At 43.7% G+C, this 23,983-nt stretch overlaps 1 protein-coding gene across 1 annotated transcript in view; it reads left to right on the top strand.

Moving 5' to 3' along the window:
• Window positions 1–23,983, top strand: part of LOC117503559 (myocyte-specific enhancer factor 2A-like) — a 120,667-nt gene that overhangs the window by 78,659 nt on the left and 18,025 nt on the right. Inside the window, exons 6-10 of the mRNA XM_034162821.1 lie at window positions 2,934–3,129; window positions 8,658–8,806; window positions 21,723–21,837; window positions 22,281–22,450; window positions 23,237–23,291. Of these exons, the coding sequence (XP_034018712.1) occupies window positions 2,934–3,129; window positions 8,658–8,806; window positions 21,723–21,837; window positions 22,281–22,450; window positions 23,237–23,291 (685 nt within the window). The remainder of the gene's footprint in view (window positions 1–2,933; window positions 3,130–8,657; window positions 8,807–21,722; window positions 21,838–22,280; window positions 22,451–23,236; window positions 23,292–23,983) is intronic.

The raw sequence follows: 23,983 nt of genomic DNA, 5'->3' as shown, positions 1-23,983 counted from the left end.
TTCACAGACCATGCATCAAACCTGGACGTTTTCTGCATCCACTGATGATGAGATGGCTCTCGAGACGATGATCTCACCCGTCTGGTCACAAGGTCGAGTCTCTGGCAAATACACACTGTGTACTCCAGTCTTAAATGCCACCATGTTCCAATCCATGTAGATGCACCACAGCTGTGAGTCCTGACGAGCCGCAGGTGATCAGCCTCAGGTGATCAGGGTGAGGTCCTGATAAACTCAGCTACACAGCCACTCAGTCCCAAATGCAAGCCACCTGGAAGGAAAAACAAACGACAGAAACAAAAAGGCAGCCAGGCCCCCCAGCCATACAACACCTGTTACCTGTATTAATGGCATCTGTTTGAACTTGTTATCTGTATAAAAGACGCCTGTCCACAGCCTCAAACAGTCAGACTTCAAACTCAACCATGACCAAGACCAAAGAGCTGTCAAAGGACACCAGGAAGAACATTGTAGACCTGCAGCTGGGAAGAGTGAATCTATAATAGTCAAGCAGGTTGGTTTGAATAAATCAACTGTGGGATCAACTGTAAGAAAATGGAAGACATACAAGACCATTGATAATTTCCCTCGATCTGGGGCTCCACACAAGATCTCATCCCATGTGGTCAAAATGATCATGAGAATGATGAACAAAAATCCCAGAACTACACGGAGGGACCTGATGAATGACCTGCAGAGAGCTGGGACCAAAGTAACAAAGGCTACACACTCCACAGAGAGGGACTCAAATCCTGCAGTGCCAGGCGTGTCCCCCTGCTTAAGCCAGTACATGTCCAGGCCCGTCTGAAGTTTGCCAGAGAGCATATGGATGATTCAGAAGAAGACTGGGAGAATATCATGTGGTCAGATGAAACCAAAATAGAACTTTTTAGTAAAAACTCAACTTGTCGTGTTTGGAGGAAGAAGAATGCTGAGTTGCATTCCAAGAACACCATATCTACTGTGAAGCATGGGCGTGGAAACATCATGCTTTGGGGCTGTTTTTCTGCAAAGGGGACAGGACGACTGATCCGTGTTAAGGGAAGAATGAACATGGCTATGTATTATGAGATTTTAAGCCAAAACCTCCTTCCATCAGTGAGAGCATTGAAGATGCAACGTGGCTGGGTCTTTCAGCATGACAATGATCCAAAACACACCGCTCAGGCAACGAAGGAGTGGCTCCATAAAAAGCATTTCAAGGTCCTGGAGTGGCCGAGCCAGTCTCCAGACCTCAACCCCATAGAGAATTTGTTGAGGGAGTTGAAAGTCCATGTTGCCCACCGACAGCCCCAAATCATCACTGCTCTAGAGGAGATCTGCATGGAGGAATGAGCCAAAATACCAGCTACAGTGTGTGCAAACCTGGTGAAGACTTACAGGAAATGTTTGACCTCTGTCACTGCCAACAAAGATTATGTTACAAAGTATTGAGGTGAACTTTTTTAATTGACCAAATACTTATTTTCCACCATAATTTACAAATAAATTCTTTAAAAATCCTACAATGTAATTTCCTGGATTTTTTCCTCAATTTGTCTCTCATAGTTGAAGTGTACCTATGATGAAAATTACAGACCTCTCTCATCTTTCTAAGTAGGAGAACTTGCACAGTCAGGGGCTCCCCCTTTTTTCCCCCATTCTCATGCTCAGTGTGAACTTCAGCAATATGTCTTCTCCATGTCGAGATGCCTAAATGCACTGAGTTGCTGCCATGTGATTGGCTCATTAGCTATTAGTGTTAACAAACAATAGAACAGGCGTACCTAATAACATGGCCGGTGAGTGTATATTTTCCCTTAAATGGAAATAGAAATGTTCCTTATTCTGATGTCAGTGATGCATTGTGGACACCTAGAAGGCTGTAGAACACTGGTGACCTACACCCATTATTTTGGGGGAAAATAGGTCAACTTGATCAATAACTACAGAAAGAGCATCACCTAACTAATCTGCGGGATGTCCATTATAAGAATGTGAATAAGGCAGTTTGGCTGAAGAAGAAGCCTGTTGAAGACTGGTGGCCTTGACGTACTTCTGTGAAAAGAAGTCTCTTGTTTGGACATGTCCAGCTCTCCACAATTTCTCTGATACTTACTGGACTGGTAAGCACTGAAAGCCGAGATAGGCATGTCCAAACTCTAACACGCCAAAACGGAGGTGTTCCTTTGTCTCGCTTCATCAGTGAATCGGTCTTTACACACGAAGCCTCCGCGCGGCTTTCCATGACAAAATCTCTTGTTAAAAGTGAAATCTGCCGGAAAATGGCTGATGTCCAGCTCTTGTGATAACCAGAGAAAGAGCACACGGCGGTCTCGTATCCACAGAGCCATCCGTTTAGAAATGGTCCGGTGGCTTGTGCCGCGTCGTCGCAGCTCGGAGCACGGTGTGCCGAGCGTCCTTAAAGGGGTCCTTAAAGCTGTAATAACAGTCCTTATTGTCTGTGAAGCCCGTAAAATTTTCACCGAAAGCCAGATAAATTTTTTGAATGGTTTCCAGGTGCCAGTTTCTAACAGCTTCTGAAAAAATTCTGAGGAAAAAAAGTCCTTTTCATTCCGCCATTTCCAGACAATGAAAATCCGACGAGGGGGCGGGACCACTCCTTCCCAAGGCGTGCTCACAGGCAAATGACGTCACCGACAGGCGTGGAAAAACTCACGCATGCGCACGAGGGTTCAAGCATGTCTGATGTAAAAACATATGAATGAAATCCATATAGTTTTTGAAAAAAATAAAAAGGACCGTTACTTTATTGACAGACCTCGTATCTTGGGTTCTTTCTGCCAATCTTGTTAACAAACAAACACGTGAAAACACTGCTGACTTACTGACATTAATAAAGATTTAAAGAATATACAAGATGTGAAATAACAATCCTACTGATCACTAATTCAGGACCATTTTTTGACTCCTCTGTGTTACTTTTTCTGTAGCCAGCACGCCTTTCACAGCAACTCCTGCATGTAAATCCAGGTAGTATGGCCTGTGGCTCCATTGCAGGAGGAGGAGTTATGACGTCCCAGGTTTTAACTGTAGCCACAACAGCTCTGAAGGACAGCAGGATCCTTTCATCGCCGTGCACAAACCTGCACAGGAACATCAACTCGCCTCAAAAACCTCCCAACACAGGTCTGTGCCTCCATCGCCCCTTTATTGCTTGGTTGCATTTATATAAAACAATCAAACCTGCAGCAGGATTAGATGTAGAATTTCTGAATTGGTCAGTTCTCACATTTGTTTCTGATACAGTCTGAGAAACTATACTATACTTTTGTTATTTGTTACTCAGTAAATGTATTAGGACAGATTAATACAGGTATGTCTACTTTTTTTTAAGAGGTGAGACGGTGCTGAAAAGTGCCTCATCCCAGCACTTTAAAACAAAAAGGAATGCTGCTCATGGGATTTCTTTCTATGACACCAATAAGCAGCTAATGGGCATCTTTAAAATGTGTTTGGCAATAAAAGCACTCACCCTCAGCAGGATCATAGTCTGTCCAATCTGCTATGACAGAGTTTTTTTTTCTATTCTTTCTTTTGAGATGACAAATCAGACGACTGTAGACACAGATGGGGGAAAAAAGAAACCTCCTTCTGTGAGGGTGGCAAGTTTTTCTCTGATTGGTTGGCTGAAAAGCATGGCAGTGATGACACAGAAACTTTCTGAAAGGTTCAGAGATTTTCTACTTAAAGTGCTTGCAGTGGCTGCTGAAAAAACAGGAGCGTTCTGGAAAAAAAGACATTGGACACTGTACGTTTTTCTACGTGGCCGCATGCGCTCTGTTCTCACTTACAGCAACAGAAAAAAGAAGCTGCTGCTCAGGAAAAAAAAATTCAATATGGACAGGGGCCCTTAGTAAATGTCTTAGTTGGTAAATTTAAGACTAATACAGTATATATGCCATTAAGTTTACAAATAAGCAGATAAAAAGTTCTGCAGCTGAGTTAAGTCAGCATTTACATGCTGAACACTCGCTTGTTGAGGTTTTTTTTTCCTTTTTTCTGTTGTAGTTGCACTTAAAACTGAATTCAAAACATCCCAGTAACAAACAGGAACTAAGGAGTCCAGGTAAAAAACAAAACAAAAACAAACAAACATCTGAAGTTCAGAATTCAGGCAGTAAGAAAAGGAACAGCACAGGAAAAAAAAAAGTCTTAGAAATGAGTTACATTTCTGATTTTTGTCTGTTTGCCAAATTACTTTGGCTTCATAAGTGTGATGTGTGGATGCATTGATTTTGACATAACTGCCCCAAAATCAAAGCTGCAAATCTGATTTTTAAACTTGTATTTATGGTGTTCTTTCCGATAATGGTAGCAAGCTGAAATAACGGCTTTGCTTATGTCCAAATATTTATGGGCCTCATATAAACCCTGTCCAAAAGACAGGCATTGAAGAGAAATTATACATAATGGGAACAGGAATTGAACTGCAATCAAGCAACTGAATCTGGTCATTTTACTTTCCGCTTTATGCTATCTGTGTTTTGTTATTATTCTTGGGATCTTTAACTGACTAACCTCATTACTATTATGTCACATCAAAAACAGGAAAAATTAATTATTCATTCATATTGCTTGTATAATAAATGATCTTTCTTTCTCTGTTAAGGGTCTGGTGGTAAACAGTTTGAGGAAACAAATCTCTAAGAACTGTTGTCAGTGTCCTGCTTTAACCAATGAGAATATATTTACTTTTTTTTAACCAGTATTCCTAAACCTACAGGTCTTTGGTGAAATATTTTTTTTAACTATTATTGAGATATACTTTATTGATCTCACAGTGGAGAAATTATGTTTACACTCCAATTACCTCAGACGGCAAATAGTCCACAATTATTACTTGTTTACCGTAATAATGGCACACATCAGAATTAAAGACAGGACATACACATTTGACATTGTTTATTTGCACTAAATTTGAAGAAGTCCGTTATCCGAATTGAGGTAAGTGGGTGAAGGTCTCGCAGCAACCCTGAGTCGCGCCACCATCAGCTTGAGGGGAGAACAGGGGCCTGCCGCAGCTAAAACCGCGCCGCCCTCACAGAAGGGAAGGGAAGACGTGAGCAGAAGCTAGAGTGGGGGTGTGTGTGATGGGGGTAGGAGGTGGGTGGGGAGAGGGAGTGGAGCATGCTTCAGTCCTGTGAAACAGTTTATTGTCTTTGTGAGTTGAGATAAGAAACAGCCAAATGTTTACCAAGGCCAAAGACATTCCTCTGGAGGAAACCAGCACGGCAATTTGTCCTTCAGGCTGATAAGCCTGCCGTGTTGTGGTTTGAGCAGTGAAAAACACTTTTTACAGCTTCACTTGAACAACCAAATCCCAATTATGAATTAAGAATATTCCCCGGCCTCCGAAATCTTCATCTTCATCTGCAGGGCGCACATCTGCTCCAAGATGTCATCCAGTTTGCGTCTGAGTTCAAGAGTCATTGTTATGTGCCGACGCGGGTTGAGGAGCGGACCTGTGTCTGACTGAACCCAGCGCTAAATAACCAGAAAGCGGTTCCAAAAACAAAACGTTTATTTCCCTTTCCGTTCAATAATTGTGTACAACATAATATATAGCTTGTCTGGCGGAGTGAAGGACGGCGCGCTCTCCAGCGCCCAAAGGGATCGAAGCCCGGCGCTTCTGGACTCAAATTCACCGCCAAACACCCCCCAGGTGGACACGACAAACTGACTCTGTGAAGGATAGAAGAGGTGAGGTAAGTCAACAGCTACAACTAATATCCTTCAAAGGCACACGCTATCAGCAACACATTCAGGTCTGACTTTAAGCTTTATGTAAATGAGCAGCTTCTCACAACAGGTGGAGGATCATCAGTCCGCACGCCACGGCCGAGAGAAGCGAGCTGCACAATTCTCATCAATGTTCAAATATACTGCGTAACAAAATACCAAATTACTATTAACACTTATTCAGACAATCAATCACCTCTGATGTGTGCTGACAGCATGTGTCCCTCACCCGTCCTCCTTCACAGGCACGATGTGTCAAACCCAGGCGCGGTCCTCAGCGTCTCACAAACGAACGTCACAAGGTCGAGTTCCCGGCAATTCTGCTCAAACCACTCATGGCTTAAATGCAGAACGCCATCTAATTATCTGCTTCAGCTGAAAGTCCTTAAGTCTGCACGTGAGCATCATCCACAGGTGCTGCGAGTCATTAGGCCTGCATGTGGACATCCTCCACAAGTGCAGCCAATAATGTTGATGAGGGTGAAGGATTCTTCTGCCAGCACCTTCTCCACAGACAAAAACCAGTTTGCATACCACCTGGAGAGCAAAGAAAAGAAAACAACACAAAAACATCCAGCCAAACCCCCCAACACACAACAGTCATCGCAGTCTGAGAATGCATTGCCTTACCTAACTCGTTAATCATGACGGACAAGCGAGGGGCTGTGGTTCTTGATGCCGCCGTCTTGCCAATTTTCCGGTTGATCAGGGCAGCACATAAGCCAGAAAGTACCAGCCCTGCTACCATAAGACCAAATATGAATAAATCCTCAGCGTTCTCCACAGAGAATGGCGCAAAGCATGCAAACACGCCACAATCCCGAGGAGTCGAGAACATAGCCCGCAGGATACTTTCCATCTGGGCAGGTAGGATCCCCCGGTCCTGACCTTCTTGTAGAAAAGATGGTGTCAATAGCGTTTAGAGACCAGCTGATCAATTCCATGGTTAATCCAATAGTAGTCCAATAGATCCAGTATCCAGTATAATTTGAGGAATTCACAGTCTGGTGAAGTATGGACTTGAAGGTTAAAGGCGGAGAACAGAGATAAGGGAGAGTGGAGGAGATGCGACCGCTTTATCTCTCTAATCCGTGCTCTTCACTTTAAATGAACAGGAAAAGGAGCTACTGCTGGCCAGACCCTCTTTCAGCGACATATGTGAACTCTCCTTTATCTCTGCCACACAGGTGGGGGGCGTGTCTCACAAAATGTAAACCGGCATAGTGGATGTGTCATACAGTAAACGGGAATCCAGATTGGACCTTGTGTGACATATGTCACAAGACACTTTATCTGCATCATCCCAGCACAGCCAGCAGGGAATGGGTACCTGCCTTTGCTGGCGCAGTAAGGGCCCCTTCACACATAATACAATTGAAGCCAATTAGCGCACAAAGGAGTAATTGCATGCCATTCGTGAAAAATCTGAGCCGCCTCAAATACCTTGTACTCCTGTCGCCACAACATTCACACACACAAGTGGCTGAAAGACAGCGAATGCCCTGCGCGTGCTCATACAATCCCCCTCTCTGCAGGTGTCAGCCAAATTCCAGGTGTCACACATGAACATCCAACACCGCTCGCTGCACACTTAGAAAAGGCAGGGCTATTTGCGCACCTGGTACGATAGTAGACAGCAGGTGATCACATTTGACCTGTCTGTGAAAAGTGTCTAAGTGCCACATGAAGTGCACATGTGCGTTTGGGTCCTCACACTCTTGTGAGGACTGGCCAGTGTCTGAGCGTGTGGCACGGTGTGAAGCCAGCCGGCTGATTTCACTTCCGCCATGTAAATTGCAGTTTACATGACAGACAAAAAGAGTGGGTGAACACATAAGGGTGAAGGCGTGAACTCATTCTTGTGTGATCGCTTTGCTGTGGACATACGGCGCATGTCAGCTGACCGCCGAGTGACTGGCAGCTGGATGTGACTGTGCAGGCAAGGTGTTACATTACAATGCAGACATCAGACAGCTGCAGGACAAACATAATAATACAAACATGAGATTAAAATCACAGAACAAAGCAGCAGAGAGTAAGCCTTTTTTTCTGTGAGGTCTGCCGAGGTCCACTGACAGAGGTGGGCGTGTCCCCCTGCAGCCTGCAGCATTTCAAATATCTGTGCTCGGAAGTTGCAGCTCAGGAATATCTGCAGTTGCTTGTAGGATATTAAGTCGCATAACTACAGCGTGACGTGCAGATGTTGGCTTGCTGTCCTCATGTGGGAATAAATTAAAACATATTGCTTTAGCTGACCATCGCGTCAGCGCACCAAAAAGCTGCTGAATATTGTGCCATGCAGAAAATCACCCCACGGGATGCCCCTGCGAGGCGCGTCTCACTGCGGGATTTCCCCACATTGTAAAAATGAAAACACATATCACATTGGTAGCGGATCACTGCTGATGTGTTCACGACGCGAGAGCCCGACTCTTCATGACATGGGAGCCGACCAGCTAGAGTGCATCAGGTAATTCATGTAAAACATGAAAGAGAGAACAGTAATCCACATCATTTCATTACTTCCTTGTGTAAATCTAGGCGGTGTCTACATCCATTCTTTATAATAGGAATTAAGTATTATAAATTGTGGTGTTTTATTAATTTTTTGCTCTGCTGCTGTTTGCACGACTTTCCATGTGCTCGCAGCGATTTCTTGCACCCCTGTCCAAACGTGCATTCCTCACGACAGCAGGCGGATGGTTCATGGCTCCCCATTTCATTTTTATTCGTGGATTGTTTTTCACATTATGTGTGAAGTGGCTCTAACCTGCGTTGGACTGGTGTCCTGTTCACAGGGATTATTAGCCATTGGGCCTCAGAGCCTCTAAACAGTCATGTGACTACTTCATCAATGAGTCAGTCATCTTTGTCTGTGGTCACCATGTTTCTTTGTATTTCTCAAATCTTTCCAGTCAACGGTTTTGTAAATTCACCCGATAGAAGCAACATGGGAAAGATCATCAAATCCAAATCAACTCCTTCTCTTACTGTTCCACCAATGAGCCACAAGACCGATCTCAGAGTGGTGATTCCCCACGCCATACAAGTCACACAGATACTGGTGAGCACTTTGTTCCTGTGTTTTTGAAAGATGACTCCCCCAATGTGTGTGTGTGTGTGTGTGTATATATATATATATATATATATATATATATATATATATATATATATATATATATACACACACACACACATATACATATGTGTGTGTGTGTAATGTTTATTTATATATATGTGTATGCGTATTAGGGATGTCCCGATCCGATCACGTGATCGGAAATCGGGCCCGATCACATGGTTTCAGACTTGATCTGTTGGGGAAGTGTCGTGACACGGACCCACAACAGGGGGCGTTAATGAAGGGACAATGGAATAGCCAAAAAGTAACAATTTAATGTTGTGAAGGTGCACAACGTAATACAGACAGATACAAATATGTGTTATATCAATCCAACAAAAAGGTGACGTGTGGCAGGCTCGAAGATAGGAGACGTCCGGTGAGAGAAAAGCCGGAACCCACACAAGCCTCACCACCAACGGACCTGAAGAACACCAGAGCCGCCAAGCCCTGCGCCCCAGGTGGCCACTGTCTTCAGCAGTCAGACCCGGTACTGCTGGCAGAAAACAGAAACAGTTCTGGATGAGTGTGAGTCTGCACACTCAGTAATCCCACAGTCTGTGTTAAGTTAAGGAGGGAGAACCTCCACCTCCAATCACACACTCTTGCAGCTCCTGAGATAACCACTTATCTGGGTGAGGTGTGAGGCGAAGCCGTTGCAGTCCACACCAAACGCCAACTCCGCAGACAGGGTATCCGTCCCAGGAAAACGGCTGCAAAAAGAGATCAGACTAATACTCGAATTTAAGTCAGCAGAGAAAATTACCTGTATGGTAGAAGATTTCTCGGTGAGGAGGTGGAGTTGCAGTCCGGTCTTTATAGTGGTGGTGATGGGTGACAGCTGGTGTTGATAGAAGACAGCTGTCACCTCCAGCGGCTCCGATGCCCTCTCGTGCTTGGAGCCCGCACTCCAAGCAGGGCGCCATCTGGTGGTGGTGGGCCAGCAGTACCTCCTCTTCAGCGGCCCACACAACATGATCGAAATCAGATGTTGCATCCCGATCAGGAATCCGATATAGATCTTATCCTCATTATTTTGATCAGCGCTATTTCAAGCTCATTATTGCAGCTTAATGGGCCTTTCACACGTCGGAAGCGTCAGAGGCATGACAGGCGTCACAGACATCAAGAATCGGTGTAAAAAGCATTATTTTCAATGACACGCGTTGCTTTTTAGAGGCATCAGCGTCGTGTCAAAAGCTGAGCTAAAGCAACGCTTCTGACGGGAGCGCGCATTGCCGCTTGTCGGTAGGCTGACGTGGTCAAAGTTCAACCCAATCTTTTTTTTTTAATTGAACAAAAGAAAAAATATAAGTTCAACCCAATCCAACTTTCGATGCTCTGAGCTGTGATGTAGCTTCGCTCTGTCTAATAGTAACGATGTGTCGGGCCAAAACACGGAAGACTAGTGGCAGAAACCACTGATCTGTACAAAACAGATTAGTGTAGAAAGCACTAATCTATACAAAACAGATCGGTGCAGAATCCACTGATCTGCTCATTTATAGAGCAGTTTTCTGAAGAAAAATCCTTGGAAATGTTTTTTGTTGTTGTTGTTTGTTACCTCAAAATTTCTGATTACTGTTTAAAAAAAGTTTAGAACACTTGTAATTAAAATAGCTAAATCAATAAATGGTTCTTTAGAAACCTTTCATCTGTAAAACCACCTGTTATTTCAGATTTGATAATTTCTTGTTTAACATAAGTAACCTTGGACATTTATTTTTAGACAAATAAAATAACATGGAAATTTGTACAATTTTTAAGTCTGGTAGATTATTACTTGATTGTTCGAGCTACCTCAAGGAGAAGTGCACTGTTTAAGTGATAAATAATAAAAATAAGGTCATTAAAATGACAATATTATATATTTAGCATTTGTTCATTGTTCATTCAGTTTTTTAAAGTATCAGATCGGGACTCGGTATCGGCAGATACTCAAAATCAGATGACTCAGAATCGGGGCAAAAAAACCTGATCGGGACATCCCTAATGCGTATATAGTTCAAAATGATAGCAGTGTGTTTAAAAAAGTGAGTAAAGCTCAAAATTCTTTTATTTCCATACACACAAATGCATTAGGAACACTGCATATTCTATTCCAAATCAAAACATGCAGAAAAAATGTGTTAAATGAATTACTTTACAGAAAGTGAAGAAAAGGAATATTAGGCTGTTCAAAAAAATTGCAGTGTCTGCATTTTTCTTTCCATGACCCTTATTACACCCTTACCAATGGCCCTTATTTAAGGACGCAGGTAGCAAATGTTGTACATGCTGGTTGTCGTGCATTTCCCTATGAAAGTCTGACTAAAATGGGTCATTCCAGAAATTGTTCAGAAGAACAGTGTACTTTAAGTAAAAAGTTGATTGGAGAGGGGAAAACATCTAAAAAAAAGTGCAGATGATGATAGGCTGCTCAGCTAAAAATGATCTCAAGTGCTTTAAAATGCCAACAAAACCAGAAAGATGTGGAAGAAAACTGAAAACCATGATTCCAATGGATTGAAGAACAGCCAGAATGGCAAAGATTCAGCCAATGATCAGCTCCAGGGTGATTGAAGAAAGTGTAACGTGAGTACTGTAACAATTAGAAGGCGACTATGTGAAGACAAACTATAAACAAGAAGCCCCCACAAAGTCCTATTGTTGAGGGAAAAAACCAACACGCTGAAGATGTTACAATTACAATGTCAAACAACACATTGACTTAGTGATGGGGCTGATCCAGTCAAATATCTGTATCGGCTTCCAATACCAACGTAATTCACAGATCGGAATTTTGTGATACAACCTGGAAAGTTTTCCAATCCAGGACCTGTCTGTGTGTGTGCTGAAAGTCTGGTTGCTGTCCTCTGCTGTTGTGTGGGGGAGGGGTGCCTTGGGGGGAGGGCGTCTACAGTTTCAGCAAGAGCACAAATGCTGGTCGCTCTGACTTTTAACGGGAGGAAGGATTCCAACCATTTACTCAGTTGGACTTCAAACATGAGTAAATTAAGTACTTTTATTTGTGGTTTTGTGGCATTTGCATGTTTCAGCATTCTGAAGAGGTAATTTCCTGGAGACAGAGAGGCCATGACAGACAGACAGAGAGAGAGGGTGCACGTGAGAGGACTTAATTTTTATTTTTTGCTCTACGTAACACCTGCTTTGACAATGTAAATGTAAGTTTCCCATGTCAATAAAGCTCTGCTGAAACTGAAAATTGAGAGAGACAGAGAGTTACAGGGAGAGGGAGAGACAGAGACAGAGAGAGGGAGAGAAGACTTAATTTTTATTGTTCCAACACTTGCTTTGACAATGTAAATGTATGTTTCCCATGCCAATAAAGCTCCATTTAAATTGAATTGAGAGAGACAGACAAAGAGAGGGAGAGAGTGCTATATTTTCTTTATAAAGTCTATGCTTTTTTCCAAGACCTGCCATTTTTCATCAATCAAGATTTGATTGATTTGATTTTTTTCACAGGGGCGCCCCAAAAATTGCATACATGTACTGTTTTGAGGAAGGAGTGCATTTTTGCATTTCCAAAATGCAACAAGAAACCACTCTAAAGTAAATAAAACATCAAATCTAGGCTTGCATCTTACAACCTCAATTCCAATGACGTTGGGACGTTGTGTGAAATGTAAATAAAAACAGAATACAATGATTTGCAAATCCTCTTCAACCTATATTCAATTGAATACACCACAAAGACAAGATATTTAATGTTCAAGCTGATAAACTTTATTGTTTTTGTGCAAATCTTTGCTCATTTTGAAATGGATGCCTGCAACACGTTACAAAAAATCTGGCACACCGGTACGTTTACCACTGTGTTACATCACCTTTCCTTCTAACAACACTCAATAAGCATATGGGAACTGAGGACACTAATTGTGAGTGTCATGATTGGGTATAAAAGGAGCATCCGCCAAAAGGCTCAGCCATTCACAGGCAAGGATGGGGCGAGGATCACCACTTTGTGAACAACTACGTGAAAAAACAGTCCATCAGTTTAAGAACAGTGTTTCTCAATGTTCAATTGCAAGGAATTTAGGGATTCCATCATCTACAGTCCATAATATAATCAGAAGATTCAGGGAATCTGGACAACTTTCTACGCGTAAGCGGCAAGGCTAAAAATGAATATTGAATGCCCGTGACCTTCGATCCCTGCATTAAAAACCGACATTGTGTAAAGGATCTTACCGTGTGGGCTCAGGAATTCTTCAGAAAACCATTGTCAGTTAACACAGTTCATCGCTACATCTACAAGTGCAAGTTAAAACTCTACCATGCAAAGTGAAAGCCATACCTTAACAACATCCAGAAACGCTGCCGCCTTCTTTGGGCCCGAGCTCATTTGAAATGGGCCAATGCAAAGTGGGAAAGTGTGCTGTGGTCTGATGAGTCCACATTTCAATTTTTTTTTTGTTTTAAATCATGAACGTTGTGTCCTCCAGACAAAAGAGGAAAAAGACCATCCAGATTCAGTTCAGATCAGTTCCCAAACACTTACTGAGTGTTGTTAGAAGGAAAGGTGATATACTAGTGGTAAACATACCACTGTCCCAGCTTTTTTGATGACACTCACCTGTTTCCAAACAGGTGTTCTTTGAGCTTTCATCAACTTTCCCAGTGTTTTGTTTCCCCGTCCCAAATTTTTTGAAATGTGTTGCAGGCATCTATTTCACAATGCATCCTCTACCTCTCGCCACTGCTCAGAAGCTGAAGTGGTCTCTCTCGGTTAGGCCGAACCACCATTAAGATTTTTAATTTTCTGTGCGCATCCGCGCTCTGGCCTCATCACCAAGAAGTGATCACTACACCTAAAGTAGTGCCACAACAAACGAATAAATGCAAAACAATGCATGACTTGCCGTGTATTAATTTAACAATGTTTTAAGTCACATGAATGGCAAAAATTTCAACCAAATTATGATTACTTACCCTCTCACTGATGCATGCGTGTGGCTTCACGGAGGTCTTCTTGTTTACATCTGGGAAACCTCGAAAGTAGTCCGGCAGCCTTCCCAGAAGCCCATCTTGCAGCGATGACTGCATACCACAGTCAGTCAGAAGCTGCGGGCAGTGTGTTCAAAATGAGCAAATATTTGCACAAAACAATAAAGTTTATCAGTTTGAACATTAAATATCTTGTCTTTGTGGTGTATTCATTTGAATATAGCTTGAAGAGGATTTGCAAATCATTGTATTCTGTTTGTATTTACATTTTACACAATGTCCCAACTTGATTGGAATTGGGGTTGTAGAACAGTGAAGAAGATGGAAAAATGTGATCACTCAGACAAAAAGTATGAGAGAAAGATTGTTTCAACAAGAACCACAAAGAAGGGAGAGCCTGCTGAGGTATGTGGTGTCTGTGGTGACAGATGGAACAACAACAAAATCTTTTTCTTTAGAAAGTTCAAACAACTGAAGTTACCGGAAAAGAAACCTGTGTTGGAAAAGCTGAGGCAGAAAATATCTAGGATGTCACAATGAAGATGGATATTGCGGAGACTCAGACACTTTCCTATGCAGAAATAAAGACTGTAGAAGACGAGACAGTGCCCCAGATTTTTTCCTCTGCCCAAAAGGAGAAGTCAAAAGAGGTGAAGAGGGAAAGAGTGGAAACGACGGCAAAGGTGAATGCAAACTAACGGAGGAACAACAGGAGATCTTGTCTGAAATGGCAGATCAGTGCAGAAAGGCTTTCACCAACAAGACCACTGTGACACTTGACACTTCAGGTCAGTCTGAGCTGCTGCAGAGAAATGGGCTCTCTGAACCTCCTGTCATCATGATGTCGATGAAAGTCACTGCAAATGCAGGGCAGAAGATTGGAACTTTAATTGAGCTTGTTTCAGACACAAACTACACAAAGCTGCTGAACAACTGAGTATAAGAAACGAGAATATAACCTTAGTTAGTGTATGGGGTTGGGGTTGGTGGAATGACCATAAAGGTGAAAACACAAAGGTGTCTCCTGAAAGTCAGAGTCAAGACTCCTAAAGGAACAGAGAGAGCTCATGAATTGCTCTGCTACGGCTCAGAATCGCCAAAGTGCATCAAGTAATCGAACCTGAGAAGTTGAAAAAAATTCTTCCAAGAAGTTGAACTTGAAGAATTGGAAATGCCAGAAGAGGTCGAACTCCTCCTTAGCCACCGGGAGGGAAGACTTGCTTCCCAGAGGGTAAAAGTCATTGGAGACCTCGTCTTGTGGGAGGGTCCATTGGGGAAGACAGTGGGTGGAGCACGTCCCAACTTGTTTGAAGAAGTGGAGGTGGCAGCATATGAGTCCAGAACACACTTTGCTCTCTCCATGAGGACAGCAGCTGTCAGATATCAAGAAATCAGAAATCCAACAACTGACACATCCCAGTTACAGCAGGGGCTCAGACCAAATTTACAGCTGCCAGTAACCGTGAGTGCCTTGAGTGGTGGCAATAACAGCATCGGCGCTGAATGTAAGCCAAGATGTGGAGATGCAGGTGTGGAAACTGTCCACCAGCAGAAAAAGAAATGACTGGCAGAAGAAAGGGAATTTGAGATGATTAAAGAAGGCCTCACCTACAAGACGGGAGATGCTTACACACCATCCCCACACTGGGATGCAAAGTATCCTTGGACTGTAAATCCAGCCACTCTCCCCAACAATAAAGGTGCAGTTCAGCCGTATTACTTTGTCACTGTATATAGGCCCCTGGCCCATACTCTTAATTAGGAGGTTATGTTTTCGGTCGGGTTTGTTTGTTTGTTTGTCTGTCTGTCAGCAGGATAACTCAAAACGTTTTGAATGGATTTTGATGAAATTTTGTGGAGTGGTTGGAAATGACAAGAGGAACAAGTGATTAAATTTTAGTGGTGATCCAGATCACGATCCGGATCACGATGCTAATGCGTTAGCATGTCTATGGCATTTTCAATGTTAAAAGTTAGCATTAAGCAGTTGCAGCTGTCATCACGTTCGGGTGCATTTGTTTTCAAATTGTAATATTTCTTAAATTTATTTTTACCTTCACCAAGGAGGTTGGAAATGACAAGAGGAACAAGTGATTAAATTTTAGTGGTGATCCGGATCACGATCCAGATCCCGATGCTAATGCATTAGCATGTCTATGGCATTTTCAATGTTAAAAGTTAGCATTAAGCAGTTGCAGCTGTCATCACATTTGGGTGCATTTGTTTTCAAATTGTAATATTTACCTCCGCCAAGGAGGTTATGTTTTCGGTCGCGTTTGTTTGTTTGTTTGTCTGTCTGTTTGTCAGCAGGATAACTCAAAAAGTTTTGAACGGATTTTGATGAAATTTTGTGGAGTGGTTGGAAATGACAAGAGGAACAAGTGATTAAATTTTAGTGGTGATCCAGATCACGATCCGGATCCTGATGCTAACGCATTAGCATGTCTATGGCATTTTCAATGTTAAAAGTTAGCATTAAGCAGTTGCAGCTGTCATCATGTTCGGGTGCATTTGTTTTCAAATTGTAATATTTCTTAAATTTATTTTTGTTTATATATTAATAATCTAATGATTATTATATACAGTTTTAGAGAAAGAGACAAAAAGAAATAGATCACTGTGCCAAGGAGGGAATCTCTTTAGGGTCAGTGACCCTATGGCCTTGTTTAGAGAAGTGTTTCATAAATGTTAAAAAATTCATATATTTACAGTTTAGTTGAATAATAAATTGAATTTTGTCTCATTTGTTTTTGTCTATAAGCACATGCAATATCAATATCAGTGCTCAGATGACAGTAGCTTCTGGGAAAGGTGCAAGTTGCAATAAACTGTGATGCCAAGTGCTAAGGATACATGCTATCCAGTCACAGCAGATGAAACTTTTTTACTACTGAGCAAACATCATTGTTAGACTTTTTTAGGTTCAGTGATTCCATGACATGTAGATGTTATGGCATCAGTGACCCCATGGCCTTGGCGGAGGTTTGCACTCTCTGAGTGCTTCTAGTTCTTAGATGAATTTGGTGAGTTCATCTCTAACTTGTCAACTAGTGCAGATAACATTCTGATTTTTGGTGACTTCAACATTCATATTTATAAACCCTCTGCAAATCATTTTTGGAAATTGTGGATGCATTAGGATTTCAGCAATGCATTCAGGATTTGACGCACATTAGTGGAAATACCCTGGATTTGGTTCTTGCACGTGGTATTGCTGTCACAAATATTGACATCATGCCTCTTGCATTGGTAGTCTCTGCGCACTCACTTATGAGGTTTACAATTTCGCTGCCATGTTTAGTGGAACACCAACCTTATTTATCACCTCAAAGCTAGGCTGCCTGATATCTTAGCTTCATGTTTGGCAAATGCCCAATAAGTAGACAGTCTTGTGGATAGTTTAAACTCAATGCTCAAAACTACATTCAATATAATAATAATAATAACAATAATAATAATAATAATAAATTTTATTTCTAATGCACTTTTTGTTTGATACCAAACCTCAAAGTGCTACAAGGGCAAACAGAGAAAACAGATAAAACAACAAAATACAGCAATTTCAACCATTTAAAACAGTGTATAAAAAAGTCCATTTAGTCCATATATGCTTTTTAGGTTTATAGGTTTTAAGTCCTTTCTTAAAAGCATCCACCGTCTGTGGAGCCCTGAGGTGGTCCGGGAGAGCATTCCACAGACGGGGAGCTGTGGCCTCAAAGGCTCTATCGCCCATAGCTTTAAGCTGTGTCCTGGGCGGGAGTAAAGGGTGCTGTTGGCCTGACCGGGTCCGGGTTGATGTTTGTGGTGTGAGCAGTTCGGTGAGTTAAGTGGGGGCTGCACCGTGCAGACAGTGATGGGTGTGCAGAAGGATCTTGTATTCTATACGGAGGTGAACAGGGAGCCAGTGGAGGGTGTGGAGGATGGGGGTGATGTGCTCATGTTTCCGCACCCTCATCAGGATCCAGGCAGCACTGTTTTTAACATATTGGAGCTTTTGAAGGCTCCTGCCAGGGATCCCAATGAGGAGTGCGTTACAGTAGTCCATGATTGCTCCACCTATATTAAAACCATGCCCTCCCCCAAAAACTCAGTACTCCCAGTACTCTCCTTGGTTCAATGATTAGGGGAGGTGATGGTCTAGTGGTTAAGGCTTTAGGCTTGAGACCAGAAGATCCTCGGTTCAAATCCCAGCCCGACTGGAAAATCACTAAGGGCAAGGTCTTCAATCCCCTATTGCTCCCAGTGTGTAGTGAGCGCCTTGTATTGAATGTGAGGCATTATTGTGAAGCCCTTTGAGCATCTGATGCAGATGGAAAAGCGCTATATAAATGCCATTACCCCCCCCCCCCCCCCACACACACACACCCTAGACCCCTCCCAGTTTGCATACAGAGCCAAGTGTTCTACAGAGGATGCAATCTGCTCAGCCCTGCACCCAGCCCTCACCCATCTGGACAAAAAGGACTCATATGTGAGAATTCTGTTCATATACTTCTCCGGGTATATTGCTCCCGGTGTGTAGTGAGCGTCTTGTATGGCAGAACCCTGACATCGGGGTGAATGTGAGGCATAATTGTAAAGCGCTTTGAGCGTCTGATGCAGATGGAAAAGCGCTATATAAATGCAGTCCATTTACCATTTACTTGTTCAGCATTCAGCACCATAATACCTCAACAGCTCATCTGCAACTGGCTGTTGGACTTCCTCACTCAGAGGCCACAAGCAGTCTGTGTTGGCAACAACACCTCAAGCAGCATTGTATTGAACACAGGGGCTCCCCAAGGCTGCGTGCTCAGTCCACTGCTCTTCACATTACTGACACGACTGCACAACAACCCACAGCACAAACCACATAGTGAAGTTTGCGGATGACACAACTCTGGTGGGGCTCAGCGGCGTCTCTACTGCCTGCGCAAACTCAAGCGGGCAAGTGCTCCACCAACCACCATGAGCACTTTCTACCGTGGCACCATTGAGAGAATCCTTTCCAGCTGCATCACTGTGTGGGGTGGAAGCTGCACTGACTACAACAGGAAAGCCCTGCAGCGCATAGTGAATGCAGCTGGAAGGATCATTGGTGCCCCACTCCCCTCTCTGCAAGACATATATACCACCCACCTCACCCACAAAGCGGCCACAATTGTGGGCGATGCAAGCCATCCCGCACACAACCTGTTTCCACACTCTGTTCAGCATGATTATTATTGCTTATCCTTGCACATGCTGTTTGATGCACATTTTCCTCGACTCACACCCATCTTGTGTGTTTTTTAAGAGCTGACGTAACGTGAATTTCTCCACTGTGAGATCAGTAAAGTCTTATCTTATCTTATCTAAGCTTTCTGTAATGTTAAAAAGGCCTTAACCTCAACCACGACGCTGGCCCTGCCAGACTATAGCAAACCTTTTGTTCAGATGGTCGATTGCAAAGGGGACTTTATGACATCAGTGCTCACACAACAACATGGCAGTAAACTGCGACCGGTGGCTTTTTACTCCACCAAGTTGGACCCTGTGGCTAGAGCTTTACCTCCTTGTGTCCGTGCGGTGGTTGCTGCTTCTCTAGCTGTTCAAGTCTCTGCTGGAGTAGTTTTGTTTCATTCACTGACATTGAAAGTGCCACATGCTGTGTCTGCAATTTGTTTTTGTTTTTTTTTTCACTTGTGGGTAAATGGAGTAGATACTAAATTTTTGTGTGACTCTGGAGCATGTAGGACTACTTCCAGGGATCGTGGGTTGAGTCTCAGAAATAAAGGCTGCTATTTGTGCGTGAGAACTGCCAGTGGAGGGGTTATACGTGTGCCAATGTCACAGCCTGTTACTATTTCTGACCCCAAGGGTAAAACTTGCAAAGTGTCAGTTCTCATTCATCCAAGCTGCCCCTCTAACCTTCTGGGACGAGATGCCATGACAGCATTGGGGCTCAGTATTGTTGCGACCCCAACAGGCCAAATGATTATTAAAAGGCAGAATGAATTAATGACAGGAGATCTTTATGTAACAGAGGCCCTGGAGTTCCCACGTTATTATTGGTCCTTTGACATATCCCCGGGGCCCCCACATTGCATCCCAGAAACATTATTGAGACTAGCCGAAGCACTTCCACATCCCACTTTCGCTGAGTTTATGCCAAATGATGGCCTGCATGTAACCATGCACTATAAACTGTCTCCTGGATTTGATCCGAAATATGATGAAAGATTACAAAAATGCTCACCAGTCCTGCTGTCGCTGTTGTACATTTTTTCTGATGGTCAGGGTACGATTGGGGTGGGAGTGCATATTCCCAGAGATGCTATGACATGTTTTGCCAGTTTTTCTGACCCCCACATCTCCCTGGCAAAACACCTGATGCTTCATGGTCTGACGTAGGGTTATTTGTGAAAAAATGTATGGCCGCAAGAGACTGGACCTTAACAAAACACAGAGAAGAATACAGTTGCGGACTGGATGCTTACTGATACAGACTAAACTGGATTGTTCCAGCACATGCCGCAATTCATATGCATGGAGAAACTACACAAAGGTGAACTTTATATTCACTGTCAGAAAGTGATGACAACGACCTAGCCACTGTTCCCGAATGCTTTTGGTCTCAGGGACCTGCAGACGTAGGATTGATAACAGGAATACAGCCAATTCAAATATGACCTAAAACTGAATGCTGATCTTGTATGCGACAGTATCCCTTAAAACCTGATGCTGTTGAAGGTATAAGGCCTGTAATTGAGGCCTTGCTGTCCACAGGAGTGTTGATTGAATGCCCTGATTCACCTTGCAATACGCCAATATTTCCAGTGAAAAAGGCACCCCCCTCCGTAGGATGGAGAATGGTGCAAGACCTTCAGACAGTCAGTGCTGCTGTGGTCCAAAGGGCCCCATGTGTTCCAGATCCACACACGCCACTGAACTCCTTGAATCTCCAAGCTAAATGGTTTTCAGTAGTAGATATAAGCAATGCATTTTTCTCTATTCCTATTCACGAAAATAGTCCATTTGGTTTGCGTTCACTTTTGAGGGGGAAAGATACATATATGCCAGACTACCTCAGGGTTTTGCTGAAGGCCCTACTATTTTTATGCAAGCTATGACTAGCAACCTGGCGAAATTTGTTCCACCTCATGGAAGCCAAATATTGTTGTATGTTGATGATATTTTAGTAGCATCAGAGACAAAACAGGCCTGCGCTCAAGACACTTTGGCCTTACTGACTTTTTTGGCACAGAACGGTCATAAAGCCAGTAAGAATAAACTCCACTATTGTCAGTCACAAGTAAAATATTTGGGACACAATATCAATGCAGGTGGCCGACCTATTCTTGAAGACAGAAAAACAGCCATTTTGCAAGCTCCTAAACCACTGACAAAAAAACAAAAACAAACAAAAAAAAAAAACAAATGATGTCCTTCTTGGGCCTAATCAACTACTACAGGCAGTGGATACCAAATTTTGCTGAAATAACAGGGCCCCTGTCAAACATGATTTATGGGGAAAATCTTCCCGTCAGCTGTTTTGACATGGACAGAACAAGCCTTCTGTAATGTTAAAAACACATGAACTCAAGATGTTTGATGTTTTATCTGGTCTCTTTCATTTCATTAGTTAATATGAATCTATTCCTGTATTTCAAGCCTCTGGATGTTGTTGGCATATTTGAAAATTAATTAAATTAGTAATAACAACACAAGCAGATGAAGCAGGTTGAGGTAAAGTGACAGCAGCTTTTAAGTCACACCCAGTGTGGGAGTTCTTATGTGTTAATACAAAGGGGCATTGCAAGTCAAGTTACATGCTCTGATCTAAACATAAGCACGCTGAGTGGACTTTATTTAAAAACACATTTTAAACTAGGTGTCAGGAAGTGTGAGCTCATCATACCTTTGTCTAATCTGTTGTCATAATGAGCAGATGCCAAGCAGCAGTCAGCCCACTCAGCCTTTGTGCACGTCGAAGGTCTCCATCGCCTCAGCTGGCCTGCCAAACCACAGTCCGATGTACTCCAACATCACCTCTGCCTACAACGGTAACTGAATATGATGAGTATTTGTATCTCAGTAAAAGGCTTTATGTTGTAGTTTGGCTGTTCATCAATTAAAAAAGGTTAATTAATAAATGTTTTGTAGGCATGATTAGTTTTATACAAACTAGATATGGATATGTTTGTCATTAGAATTGGTTTTGCCAGATCGAGAGGGAGATACAGAAAGAAACATTTTCAAAGGATTACAGCTGCTGGGAGCTGTGAAACAGCAGTGAGCTAAATGCACGTGCACAGAAAAATAGGAAGAGGAAGAAGGTGTCTGATGAGTTCATTGCCCTACTTCACTGACAGTCATTATAGCTTTGCAAACAGGTTTCAGGGGTATATGGGTCACCCTGTCCATCCGTCTGTTAGAGTTCAGGCTCTGCCTTCCCCTTTCCTTATGTGTCTTGTCATTTTCCCTCCCTGGTGTGTTTGTTTTTAAGTCTGTCTCTGTGTTGCTTTACGGGGACTCTGTGTTCCCTCCTCTGGCCTGCCCATCTTATCCTCGGCAGCTGCTGTGTCTCACCTGCAGCCAATCTGCAGTCAAGCCTCTGCGGGATGTAATCACAGCTCAGACATCCAGACGCTGTCAGATCTTTCAGTCTCCATTGTGGTACTGGCCTCATCACTGAAGATTTTTTCATGTTTAGTATTTTTGGTGTTTGTCTTCCTGACACTCCTGCTTACCTGTTCTCTCTGTGCTTTAGATCTGACACATCCGGTCCACTCATATTCAACTCCTCTGCTTGTCCTGCCCAGCTGTTCCTGTCCTGTGCTATCAGACCACTCCAGCCAAGCCTGCCTACATATCACCCAGACTCAACCAAAAAAAAAAAAAAAAGACATTCTCTGTCTGCACTTTGGGCCCTATCTGTCAGTTCCTGGGTCAACCATAACAGAAAGATCTGGCCAGCATGGACCCAGAAGACACAAATCCTGAAACCATGACTCTGCAGAAAGCGATCTCCATGTTGGGGAAAGTGTAGTGACACGGACCCACAACAGGGGGCGCAAATGAACGGACAATGAAAGAGTCAAATATGAACACTTTACTGTTGTGAATGAGCACAACACAGAGGAATGTGAAATTTAACAGACAGTCAATCACAAGGGTGATGTGTGGGCAGGCTCGAGGATAGAAGACATCTGTCCTGAGATGAACCGGAACTACACGATTTCCTCCGCCACCAAACCCGGAGAATACTGGAGCCGCCAAGTCCCAAGTCCCCAGGTGGCCACCGTCTTCGAAGGTCGGATCTGGTACTGCTGGCAGGGAGCAGAGACAATAAGATATGGGTGTGTGCACACCCAGTAGCAACAACGGTGGGAATGCCACCTCCACCTCTAACACACACTCGTGCAGTTCCTGTCTACCCACTTATCTGGTAGAGGTGTGCAGCGGAGCCGTTGCTGGACACACCAAACGCCGGTCACACAGACATGGAACACCACAGGTAAGCGGCTGCAAAAAAGAGTTCAGACTGATACACAGTCCCCTTTCAAGGCTGAGAATACTACCTGAACGGTTTGACGATATCTCGGCGATGAGGTGGAGATGACGTCCGGGTTTTATGGAGTGAGATGATGAAGCATGAATGAGTGACAGCTGTCAGGAGATAATGAGTGACAGCTGTCACCCCCGGCTGTGTCCGTGGCGGCAGCGCCCTCTCGTGCCTGAAGCCCGCACTTCAGGCAGGGCACCCTCTGGTGGTGGGCCAGCAGTACCTCCTCTTCTGGTGGCCCACACAACAGGACCCCCTCCTCAACGGGCGCCTGCTGGCGCCTGACCAGGCTTATCGGGGTGTCGATGGTAGAAATCGGCCAGGAGGGCCGGATCCAGGATGAAGCTCCTCTTCACCCAGGAGCGTTCTTCGGGTCCATACCCCTCCCAGTCCACCAGATATTGGAACCCCCGGCCCATTCGACGGACGTCCAGGAGCCGGCGCACTGTCCAAGCTGGCTCCCCGTCAATGATCCGGGCAGGAGGCGGTGCCGGACCGGGAGCACAGAGGGGTGAGGTGCGGTGCGGTTTGATCCTGGAGATGTGGAACACCGGGTGGATCCGCAGTGAAGCTCCAGCTCCCAGCTTCACTGCGGCAGGGCTAAGGACCTTGAGGATGCGGAAGGGTCCGATGAACCTGTCCAT

The sequence above is a fragment of the Thalassophryne amazonica genome, chromosome 2 (assembly GCF_902500255.1).
Source record: "Thalassophryne amazonica chromosome 2, fThaAma1.1, whole genome shotgun sequence".
Lineage (NCBI taxonomy): Eukaryota > Metazoa > Chordata > Actinopteri > Batrachoidiformes > Batrachoididae > Thalassophryne > Thalassophryne amazonica.
Note: the sequence above shows the minus strand (reverse complement) of the source record. Positions and strands in the feature narration are given on the sequence as shown.